Genomic DNA, 12445 nt, shown 5'->3' with positions numbered 1-12445 from the left:
ACTGCAACCTCAACTTTCTGGGCTCAAATAATCCTTCAGCCTCAGCCTCCCAAGTAGCTGGGACTGTAGGTGTATACCACTATGCGTGGCTAGTTTTTGTATTTTTTATTTTGCCATGTTCCTGAGGCTGGTCTCAAACTCCTGGGTTCAAGCAATCCTTCTGCCCCAGCCTCTCAAAGTGCTGGGATTACAGATGTGAACTACCACACCTGGCCTTTAACCAGATTGTGAATGGTTTGGATGGTTTATGGTTTGGACACACCAACCATAAAAGCTGACTTTTTTCCTGAATCAAATACTGCTAATCACTCTAGTTATTGTATGTATTCAGTAATTTTTCCCTTATCATTTTTAGTAACTGTGTCCTATTCAAGAGTCTTTCTCTGCTAGTGGTTATCTTTGTACTTTCTTCCCACATCCCTCTCTTAAGCTAAAGTCATGCTATTGTAACATGTTTTTAAAAGAAGGAATAAATGTTTATTAAGAAATTATTGAATATCAGACATTTTGCTCAGCTTTTGTGTTATCTCTGTTAATTGCCACTGGTTCCTGCGTAATGAGAAATGTTAAACACATTCTTGTAGATGAGGGAACTGATGCACAATGATGTTATATACTCCCTTTAAGGTCACTAAACTAACGGGACAGAGCCAACGTTCATTCAAACTTAGAGCTCTTGACATTGTTTTTTCTACTGCATTACCATTGATTTAGCTCCTTTTGCTTATTTGAAGTATGTAGCTCATAGAAACTATCTTAGGGTTTGAGAATCGCTTTTATGTGATCACTACCTAAAAGCTTTTTTTTTTCCCCCCCAGTTTTAAGTGTAATTTATTTACATGAAGTGCTTCTTACAGTGTGGCACTAAAGAAAACTCAAATAAGGCCTACATAATTAAAACAAATTTAACAACCTTTTTGTTACGGCATTTTTTCAAACAGAGAGATTGTAGTATTTGAGATCCTAAGAACCCATCACCTAGTTAGTGTTTTAACATGAATGTCTAATTCACGGCCAATCTTATTTCATCTGTACTTCCTCCACATCCCCATTCTTATAAATTATTTTTATTTAAAAGAAACATTTTNCTCCGTCTCAAAAAAAACAAAAAAAAAAAAACCACAATACAATTTTCCTACCTGAAAAATTTTAATGAGTTTCTTAGCAAATATCCAAGCCATTTTCATATTTCTCTGATAGTTTTATAAATCTGTATGTATGTGTTTAGTGACTTGTTTGAATTAGGATTCAAATAAGATTTATACAATCACTATTAATAAATATGTCTCAAGACTTTTTAAATCTATGGGCTACATTTCATTTTCTTATCTTTCTTCTTGCAATTTTGGTTGAAGAAATAGAATGTTTTTCCATTAGGCTTCCCAGAGTGTGAATGTTCCTGATGATATCACTATTATTTTGTTTAACTTGTTTTTCTATCCTTTGACTTTTCTGTAAGTTAGTAGTTAGATCTAGAGACTTGATTGTATTCAGGTTTGATTCTTTTTTGTTGTTGTTGTTGTTTAATGGGACTACTTCATAGGTGGTATGTGTATACTTTCTTCAGGAGGTAATAAGTATATAGTTGTCTCTGTTTTTGTGATATTATTAGCCATTAGTGAGCATTGCTTAGATCCATTAATTCATTAGGGATTACAAAGAGGTGATACTCTTAAGTTCTTTTATGCCTTCGTTTATTCCTTCCTTGAATATCTATAAAGAGAAACTTCTCCTCAACTATTTGCCTGTAAATTAAGTACAAATCAATATAAGCATGGCAAGAAAGCCCGGGCGTGGTGGCTCATGCCTGTAATCCCAGCACTTTGGAAGGCCAACGCGGGCGGATCACGACGTCAGAGATCAAGACCATTCTGGCTAACACCGTGAAACCCCATCTCTACTAAAACATACAAAAAATTAGCCAAGCGTGGTGCGCACCTGTAGTCCCAGCTACTCAGGAGGTTGAGGCAGGAGAATGGCATGAACCCGGGAGGCAGAGCTTGCAGTGAGCCGAGATTGTGCCACTGCACTCCAGTCTGGGTGATAGAGCGAGACTCCGGTTCAAAAAAAAAGAATGGCAAGAAAATGTTTGTCTTTTTTTCCCCTTTATCTGCCAGTTTCCAAAGTGATGAGGTAGTCCCTTAGCATCCTTCAAAGGTGATCAGTGAAGTGTTTTTTTGTTTGGTTTTGTTTGGAGACGGGGTCTCGCTCTGTTACCCAAGCTGGAATGTAGTGGTGTGATTGTGGCTCACTGCAACTTCGAACTCCTGGGCTCAAGGGATTCTCTTGCCTTAGCCTTCCAAGTAGCTGGGACTACAGGCATGCACCACTATGCCCTGCTAATTTATTTTTTTATTTTTTGTAGAGATGGGGTCTTGCTTGTTGCCTAGGCTGATCTTGAAGTCTTGGCCTCAAGCAGTCCTCTCACTTTGGCCTCCCAAAGCGCTAGGATTACAGGCATGAGCCACTGTGCCTGGCCCTGTTTTTTTGTTTTTTATTTGAACATCATTTTGAACTTTTGGATTTGAATATGTAAGATGGCCTTTACTTCATCGTGGTCATTATTCTTTTTGATGTAAAAACTGTCAGAAGATGCGACAGTTTGAGTATCTTTGATCAATAAGGTTAGCTCCTAAATCGTTTTGACATGACCTCATTGCAGTCTCTGATAGTTTCCTTGCTTTCTCATATGGCAAGGTGTTCCGGGTTCGTCTTATACAGTTCCTGCTCCAGCCTTGGGATCAGTCATTTTTCTAAGAAGCCCTAATTTCATTTAGTAGTAAATGGTAGAGACCACGATCTAAGCTAGAGATGCTATTTATGCTTAGTCTACTACCATTGTCTTGGCTTTAGTTGATCAGGGCTGGGAAATATGTATTTTTCTTATAGATTAAATATATCAGGAATTCATTGGTCACCTTCGAAGGATGCTAAGGGACCACCTCAGTACTTCCAATTCAGAACCACAAGGTTTTTTTTTGTTTCGTTTCGTTTTTGAGACAGAGTCTTGCTCTGTTGCCCAGGCTGGAGTGCAGTGGCATGATCTGAGCTCACTGTAACCTCCGCCTACCTGGCTCAAGCAGTTCTCCCATCTCAGCCTCCCAAGTAGCTGGGACTACAGGCATGTGCCATCATGCCTGGCTAATTTTTTGTTTGTTTGTTTGTTTGTTTTGGTAGAGACAGGGTTTCACCGTATTGCCCAGGCTGGTCTCAAACTCTTGGGCTCAAGTCATCCGCCCGCCTCAGCCTCAGCCTCCCAAAGTGCAAGAGTTGCAGGTTTGAGCCACTGTGCCTGGCCAAAACCACAAGATTTTTACTCAAGTTCAACAATCTTATATCTCACCTAAGGTTGGGAGTTCGAGACCAGCCTGGCCAACATGGTGAAACCCCATCTCTACTAAAAATACAAAAATTAGCCAAGCGTGGTGGCATGTGCCTGTGATCCCACCTACTCGAGAGGCTCAGCCACGAGACTTGCCTGAACCCAGAAGGCAGAGGTTGCAGTTGTGTCATGCTATTGCACTCCAGCCTGAGTGACAGAGTGAGACTATCTCTAAAAAAAAAAAAAACAACTTATATCTGTGTTTTCCCTTAACCATGCCTAAAATTTCTGTTCTCACGAAATAATTGCTCATTTGATTTATACCACAATGTCCATAGAACTGTCTCTGAACACAAACCAAAAGTACCACCAATATGATTTCTGAAAAATGCTTAATATTTTTTAGTTTTGCAGCTCTTTTATTCTTTTGGGTGTATCTTACTAGTGATGTAAGGGCAAATTACTGTGTTTTAAAATCATTTGGTTTAGTTCTTTTTGGTATGACTCAAATTATTTTTATAAAGCATATTTAAAGGAAAACTAGGCCGGGCATGGTGGCTCAAGCCTGTAATCCCAGCACTTTGGGAGGCCGAGACGGGCGGATCACAAGGTCAGGAGATTGAGACCATCCTGGCTAACACGATGAAACCCCATCTCTACTAAAAAATACAAAAAAACTAGCTGGGCAAGGTGGTGGGCGCCTGTAGTCCCAGCTGCTCGGGAGGCTGAGGCAGGAGAATGGCGTAAACGCGGGAGGCGGAGCTTGCAGTGAGCTGAGATCCGGCCACTGCACTCCAGCCTGGGTGACAGAGCGAGACTCCATCTCGAAATAAATAAATAAATAAATAAATAAATAAATAAATAAATAAATAAAGGAAAACTAGTATACTTAAAATGCATTTTGATATTTTCACATTTTGAATTCTTTAGTTTCACCAGATTGCAAAATTGGACTATCTAATATAATTTTACAGTTCACAAAGTAAATGTGTGCTTTTTTGTTTGCTAGGTGCTAATGTGCATGCTACAACAGCAACAGGAGACACAGCCTTAACCTATGCTTGTGAAAATGGACATACGGATGTTGCAGATGTTTTACTTCAAGCAGGGGCTGATTTAGTAAGATATTTTTAATTTCAAATATTTTTGCATGAATGTTAATATCCATTTATACTTAACATTTAGAAAACACTAAGATCAGTGGTTTGCATACTTTGTATACAGTAACTTAAAAAAAAAAAAAACTTGGCTACCTGCTCTAGTTGTTGTATGTATTAAATGTATTTGAAAATACTTAGTGTTGAACAGGGCATACTGTTTCTTTTCCTAGTAAAACTACTAGTTTGTTTCTTCCTTTCACTCCACCCGCATTTGACATTTCTGTGCTTTTTAAACTGCCCTCTGTTAGATATATCATAAATTCAATGATGTGTTCACAGAATAGAGTAAAAAGTCAAGTCACTGAGTGATTTCTTATTATTTTAATTGACACATGATAATTGAACATATTAATGGGGTACAGAGCGATATTTCAATATATGTATATAATGTGTAATGATCAAGTCAGAGTAATTAGTACATCCATCATCCCTTTGAATGATTTCTGTTGTTTCTCTGATTAAACATTTAAAAACAAAGCTACTGTTGTTAATCATCCTCCTAGTACATTCCTACAAATTCTGTTCTTTTTGTGTTTTCTGTTTTGGCTTTCCAAAATTTCAAATTAGGTGGCAGGTTCATATGTGTAATAATCTGTATAAAAATAATATTCCATTTAAGTGTTCATGCCTCTTGCTGAAATGTGTGCTTTTGTGAGAGTGCTTTAAACCACTTTCTAGAGTTTTTCCCAGAATTCTCTGATATATTTCTTCAAAACCTATGTGTGACGTACATAGCTGTAAATGTTATAGAGAATTAGATTTCTTAGTTTTTCTTACTTAGAAAAAACTATGAAAGTATTGCCTTAAATCATCCAAGTAGATACCGGAGAACATTGTTGGAAAATAATTATTAACCAAAATAAATGTATGCTATGATTGTTATTTATTATCATTTCTACTAATACTAAATATTGTAATGAAAACACTATCATTCATTCTTATTAATTAGGACTTTCCCTATCAGTTATAATTTCTGGGAGGTATGCTTTTTTGTCTGAGAATTGTGACAGCAATATATGTTAAGTACATCTTAGTCTTTTGACTTCTTTCTATATCTTTTCCTTTAATAGAGTTACTTTGGGTCATCTATAAAATTAGGAATTGAAGTTCTTCATTCAAAATAAAGAAATAGAGTAGAACTTAAAAACTTAGATAATATAAGCAAAATTTAATACTCTTATCCTCTAAATTCTTACCTGGATTCTCTCTTCCTTGTATTTTCTACGACAAAGTCACTCTCTTAACCTGTTGGGAGTTCTAAAAAATTAAATAGGGCTAGGTGCAGTGGCTCACGCCTGTAATCCCAGCACTTTGGGACGCCGAGGTGGGTGGATCACCTGAGGTCAGGCGTTCAAGACCAGCCTGACTAACATAGTGAAACCCTATCTCTACTAAATACAAAGTCAGCTGGGTGTGGTGGCACGTGCCTGTAATCCTAGCTACTTGGGAGGCTGAGGCAGAAGAATCACTTGACCCAGGAGGTGGAGGTTGCAGTGAGCCTAGATTGTGCCATTGCACTCCAGCCTGGGCAACAAGAGCAAAAATGCCATCTCAAAAAAATAAAATAAAAATAAATAAATAAATAAATAAATAAATAAATAAATAAATAAGATAAAAGAGTAACTGGTAAAATATACTTTAATGTATAACAAAACCATACTGATTGAGACCAGGTTAAAAATCTCTTACATTTTAAATATTTTATTTTTACCATCTTCTGGAATTAGAGTGTTTATTATTTAGTTCCTTAGAAGAACTACTTTAATTGAACAGATAGAACTATTTGAACTTACCATATTTACTTACATTCAAAATGTAAGATTAAAAATGGCTCAGATAGGCCGGGCGCAGTGGCTCACGCATGTAATCCCAGCACTTTGGGAGGCCGAGGTGGACAGATCACCTGAGATTAGGAATTCGAGACCAGCCTGGCCAGCATAGTGACACCCTGTTTCTACTAACAATACAAAATTTAGCCGGGCATGGTGGCGGGCCCCTGTAATCCCAGATACTTGGGAGACTGAGGCAGGAGAATCCTTGAACTCAGGAGGCTTAGGTTGCAGTGAGCTGAGATTGTGCCATTGCACTCCAGCCAGGGCAACAAGAGTGAAACTCCATCTGGAAAAAAAAAAAAAAAAGGCTCAGATAAATACATATCTTAATTATTCAATACAGAAGGTAATGCCATTGTTCTAACATAATTATTCATTTTTTATCTTGCAATCTGTTTTTACATTCATATTTACATGAAATTATAGACACAATATATAATACAGTTGTTTTCTGTTTTTTTCACTGTGTGTTCTTGTGTTCTGTCATAATCTTTACCATATTGCTATATAGTCTCTGTATTTATAACTCTTGCATCATATTCCATCAAGTTGATGAACCATACTCGTTCATTAATTATGGAACTTTTGCTTTTCATTTTTCACTATTACAAATACTGTTAGATTTAATAACTTTGTATGTGTAACTTTTTATCTTTTCTTATTTCGAATTATTTTATATATTGATTTTAAGTTTTAAAAATATATAGGCTCCTTCCATGCTTTTGCTATCTATGGACTGATATCTTAATTTTAATATTATTTCTTTTCCTCATTATAAAAAGCAATACTGTTCTTCATATAAAATGTGGAAATGCTGGGCATGTAGTCCTAGCTACCAGGGAGGCAGAGGTGGGAGGATTGCATGAGCCCAGGAGTTAAAGGCTGCAGTGCACAATGATCTTGCCTGTGAATAGCCATTGTATGCCAGCCTGGGCAACATAGTGAGACGCTTCTCTTAAAAAATTTTTTTAGGAGAAAAGAAAATGTGGAAAGTATGGGAAAGTATAATAATTTTTATATTTAACACCTGTGAATATTTGTGAGTAAAATTTGTGACAGTGAAAACAATATAAAACCTATGAATAAATTTTATTTCAGGCTTTATTGTAGGCCAGAGGAAAGAAAAGTTCTAGTCAAAAATAGGGAAACCTCAAGAGAGTAAAGCAGGCAGATTAGTCCCTGAGTCCTGGGAAAAAGTGACTGGTAATTCTTATTAACTTTATCTTACAAGGCAGTACCATCTTACTTGTCCTTCATTCTTTGCTGCTGTCTTCTAATATGTGTTTTGGGCTATAATAATTTCCTCCAGCAGTTGGCAGATAGAGGACTATCCATCCCCCATTGCATGCAGTGGAGATGTATTTCATTCCTGGCATCTCATAGATATGTTCTCAGTTTAAGTGTACTAATTCTTTTTTTTTTTTTCTGATGCGGAGTCTGGCTGTGTTGGCCAGGCTGGAGTGCAGTGGCGCGATCTCAGCTCACTGCAACCTTCTCCTCCTGGGTTCAAATGATTCTGCTGCCTTAGCCTCCCGAGTAGCTAGAATTAACAGGTGTGCGCCAAAATACAACCTGGGCGACAGGGCAAGACTCCGTCTCAAAAACAAAAGCAAAAAAAAAAAAAAAAAAAAAAAAAAATGTAGTTTATCGCTGACTTTACTCCCTAACCATAAAGTAAGGTCTCTGACCTTTGTTGCTTTTTGTGGACTGTATTCTGCTGACTGAGTGAACTATATTGGGCATTTTCTGAAAATAGTTGAGCAATTGGAAACTAAGTAATTTAGACATGGATACCATTAGTACTCTGTAGTTCTTCTTCCTGGAATTTATTTCCTTTTAAATGAGATTTGATATGGACCTCCCTTAATAGAAAGAAAAATATCTTAAGGATCAGTTTATTATCTATATTAAATCTTATAAATAGAAAACATAGACCAAGTCCTCTTTTATAAGGTTTTTTTAAAAATTTAAACAATATATTGTGTATCTAGACATTTCTGTATATCCAAAATACATATATATAATATATGTGATATAACATCTTTCCGTGTTCCAGTAGATTTCCCGTTCTTTTTCCACAGATACTCAGTGTTCTGTATAATTTATTAACCATTTATCTACTCATAAACACCTGAGTTAACAGTTTTTAAATATTACAAATGGTGCTGCAGTAAATATTGCTAGGCATATTTATGTATCTTTGCTACTTTTGTGAATATATATAATAGGGATACATTCCTAGAAGTGAAATTGCTGATTATAGGGAAATGTTTGACTAAAATTTTATTGTTTTGGGAGGTCCACATCTGAAATTTCGGTAACTATTGTCAAACTGTTCAAAAATGCTGAACCAGTATACATCTCTGTTAACAGTTGAGCCCTCCTAATTCTCCCACATTCTGACAAACATAAAGAGATTTCTTCTTTCTCCCCTCCTTCCTTCCCTCTCTTCTTCCCTCCCACCCTTCTTCCTTCTTCTTCTTTTTTAAACAGTTTAATTTCCTAATTTCTGATCACAGCCCCTACGTGTGCATTATCTACAAAAATCTTCTTGCCTAGCGCAGTAGCTCAAGTCTGTAATCCCAGCTCTTTGGGAGGCCAAGGAGGGCAGATTGCTAGAGCCCAGGAGTTAAAACCAGCCTGGGCAACATGGCGAAAACCCATCTCCACCAAAAAAAAAAAAAAAAAAAAAAACAAAATTAGCGGGGTGTGGTTGTGCGTGCCTGTAGTCCCAGCTACTCAGGAGGCTGAGATGGATTGCTTGAGCCCAGGAAGCGGAGGTTGTGGTAAGCCGAGATTGCATCACTGCACTCCAGCCGGGGCAATAGAGGGAGACCCTATCTCAAAAAAAAAAAACAAAACAAACAAACAAAACTTACTGTGCTACAATTGGCCCTATTAATTGCTCCTAAAGCTTTGGTGAACTATAGAAAACACAAGAATAAAATTACTTTCTGACAGTATGTGAAGACACCTTGTACAAATAGACTTTTAAAAATCAAATAGTCAGTCAGTATCTATTGACTTCATTCTGAAGGACAAGGAGAGTAATATATCTTCCACCATAGAATTTTCATGAGTTATTTAAGTGGATTCAGTTTGTACATTACTAGTCTTTCTTATTATATAGCTTCATGATTCCTGAATTCCTCAACTTGACTTATCTGTTGGCTGGCTAGTATTGGTATTTTGATTTGAATTTATTCTCCCCGCTCAAAAAGGAGGTAATAGGTACTTGCATATTTTAGAATGCCATATGTTGTATTTATAAATGAATGTAGCCATGTATGAAATTATTGAATCACTTGTTCTTTCCCCTCAAAATTTTAAACCCACTATATTAGTGTTTTCTGGTACTGAATATTGCCAAAGCCTGCTAGACTATTCTCCATTATATGTAGGTGACTCCTTTTACTCTCTGGATTATTATCATGAAATTCTTTCATTATACTTAAACATCTGTGATTTCATCAGGATGTATCTAGTGTTAATTATTCTATATTAATTTTTCCTGGGAAACAGTGAATGTTTTCTGCCTGAAGATTTTAATAAGTCATAGTCTTTAATAAGTTGTCACAGTGTTTTATTTTTTAAATTTTTATTTTTTTTTAAGTGGTGTCTGTGGGGTGATATTTTCTTTTTTTTAAAGGAAGATTTCTTTCTGCTGTATTTTTGACTATTTTTCTATTCTGTTAACATCCTTTAAGATATTTACCATCCATATGTATGGTCTCCCTGATCTCCCTTATTTGTATTATCTTTATGTCTAATGCATTTCTTTGTCCTTTTCTTCTGCATTGTGTCTTAAGCCTGTCATCCAGGTCACTATTTTTTTTCTGTATACTTGTTTCTGCTTTTTTTTTCTTTAAAGGGACAGGGTCTTGCTTTATCCCCCAGGCTGGAGTACAGTGGCATGATCACAGCTCACTACAGCCTTGACCTCTTAGTCTCAAGCAATCCTCCCACTTCAGCCTCCTGAGTAGTTGGAACTATAGGCGTACACTGCCACACCAGCTTATTTTTTATTTTTATTTTTTGTAGAGACGGGGTTTCGCCATGTTGCCCAGGCTAGTCCGAACCCCTGGGCTCAGGCAATCTACCCACCTTGGCTTCCCAAGTTACTAGGATTACAGGTGTGACCCACCATGACTGACCTGTTTCTACTTCTAAATGTGGTTTTCATAGCCTCACTGTTACTGCTCCCTTATCTGCAAAGCTTGGGACCAAAAGTGTTTTGGATATTTTTTTTTTATTTTGGAATATTTGCAGAATATATACCCATTGAGCATCCCTAATCTGGAAATCCAAAATCTGAAATGCTCCATGAGCATTTCTTTTGAGTGTCATGTTAGTACTCAAGAAATTTCAGATTTTGGAGCATTTCAGATTTCAGGTTTTTAGATTAGTGATGCTCAGTCTGTATTTAGTTTCTTCTATTCTTCCAATTCACTTTCCAATCTTTTGTTATATAACTTTGTTCAACTATTTAAGTAAATATTCCCTGTTCTCTTTAATTTATTTGAAGGTAATGGGGAATATTTGACTGAAATTTTATTGTTTGTTTTGTAGGAACTTCTTGATAGGTTCCATGTTGGATACTCTGTGCTTATTATTCGTATATTAATGGGACTTGCTATTTATTGAAATATGGGGTAGGGTAGCAGGGAAGAGGAAGTGAGCCTTAACAGTTAGCTTCTTAAAATCATATAGTTGTCTCAGGATACTGTCTTGCTGAATCTATACCATAAGAGCACGCGCTTTCTTAGGGTAAGCACATCACGTAGGTAGGAAATTGGAGTAACAGAGTGAAGTCTTCTCTAGGCCACATTTCTTTTATTTGGAGATTCAGTTGACTCTGGTCAATGACTGAAAAGCTTATTGTGGTTTCCTAAGTTGTATCCCTGTCTCACCTTTAGATAGTTTGTTAAGAGTCTATATCTAGAGAAAATACAAACATTCCATTTCTCGAGTTCTTTGAAGGTTCTTGTTTTAGTTGAAAAGTGTAAGCCCTAAGTACATTTATAATGAGGGAAAAAGCTATGTAACTATTTATCTTACAGTATTTTCCTCCATCCTCCCAACTTCTGATATGCCCAGATCTCTTGATTTCATTATTTTCTTTGGTTAGATGTTTTTAAATGTTGCTCTGTTTTTGTGGCTTTAGTTGTATTTTGAGACAAAGGCATGAATTTAAATAATTTTGCAGAAATATTTCTACATATATTAAGGTTTATATTGAAGTTTTATTGGTAAAAAACCGTAATAACACCCCCTTAAAAAATTTATACTCTGCTCTTGACATTACAGTCTCTACAGATGAGAATCTTTTTAGTTGAAGATCCTGAGTTAACAAAGCCCAGCATCTGAAGTATCGGTCACAAGGTCTTCATGGCCAAATGTGATTTTTGTTTTTGGAATAAGATCCGTGAGTTCTTCTTTTTCCTTTCGCAGGACAAGCAGGAGGACATGAAGACTATTTTGGAGGGCATAGATCCGGCCAAGCATCAGGTGAGGGTGGCCTTTGATGCTTGTAAGCTACTACGTAAAGAATAGATGTTGTAGGTAACCAGAACTCTGGATATCTGAATTCCAGCCAAGAAGTTCCAGGACCCTGCTGGGTGACAAAGGAAATCCTCTTCAATTGAAAAAGATTATGAAGTCCCAATAAAAAGAGATTTGCACTACTGGTAGTTTGTTTCCTTAGTCTTCTTTCTCAGTGATATTCCTAAAAAAATCTCTTAGGCGAAAATAGATTTTCTTATTCAGATAGTTCTTGTACATTCTCCTTTATTGGGAGAGTTAGTATACCATGGAGAGAAAGTCTCAGTAATAAAGTCCTTTGCATTCAACTTTGTTTATCAAAAATCTGAAACTCAGAGTGATATTAATACATTGGATTGTTTTCAAAATAATCCTCAAATAAACAATTAGTTTAGCAAAACATTTACTATATAGTTTATGCCCTAATTTCTGTAGACTAGAAGTTTAAAATTTTCTTCTTAAAATTGTCTCCTATTATTCTGAAATTGGTTTTTAAGTTGAATATTTTTTCATAAGAAATATTTATTTTGAAAAAATGTGTGACTTCGTGCCCAGTGGTTTTAAAATATAAATACATTTAATAACCATTA

The 12445-nt window shown here is 36.3% G+C and overlaps 1 protein-coding gene across 1 annotated transcript in view; it reads left to right on the top strand.

The window, feature by feature from the left end:
* The window catches only part of ANKHD1 (ankyrin repeat and KH domain containing 1), a 134114-nt gene that overhangs the window by 55894 nt on the left and 65775 nt on the right, over positions 1-12445 (top strand). Inside the window, 2 exon segments of the mRNA XM_017873882.1 lie at positions 4332-4441; positions 11766-11822. Of these exon segments, the coding sequence (XP_017729371.1) occupies positions 4332-4441; positions 11766-11822 (167 nt within the window).

Source organism: Rhinopithecus bieti, unplaced genomic scaffold, assembly GCF_001698545.2.
Source record: "Rhinopithecus bieti isolate Rb0 unplaced genomic scaffold, ASM169854v2 scaffold_8674, whole genome shotgun sequence".
Lineage (NCBI taxonomy): Eukaryota > Metazoa > Chordata > Mammalia > Primates > Cercopithecidae > Rhinopithecus > Rhinopithecus bieti.
This window is presented reverse-complemented; position numbering and strand designations above follow the sequence as displayed.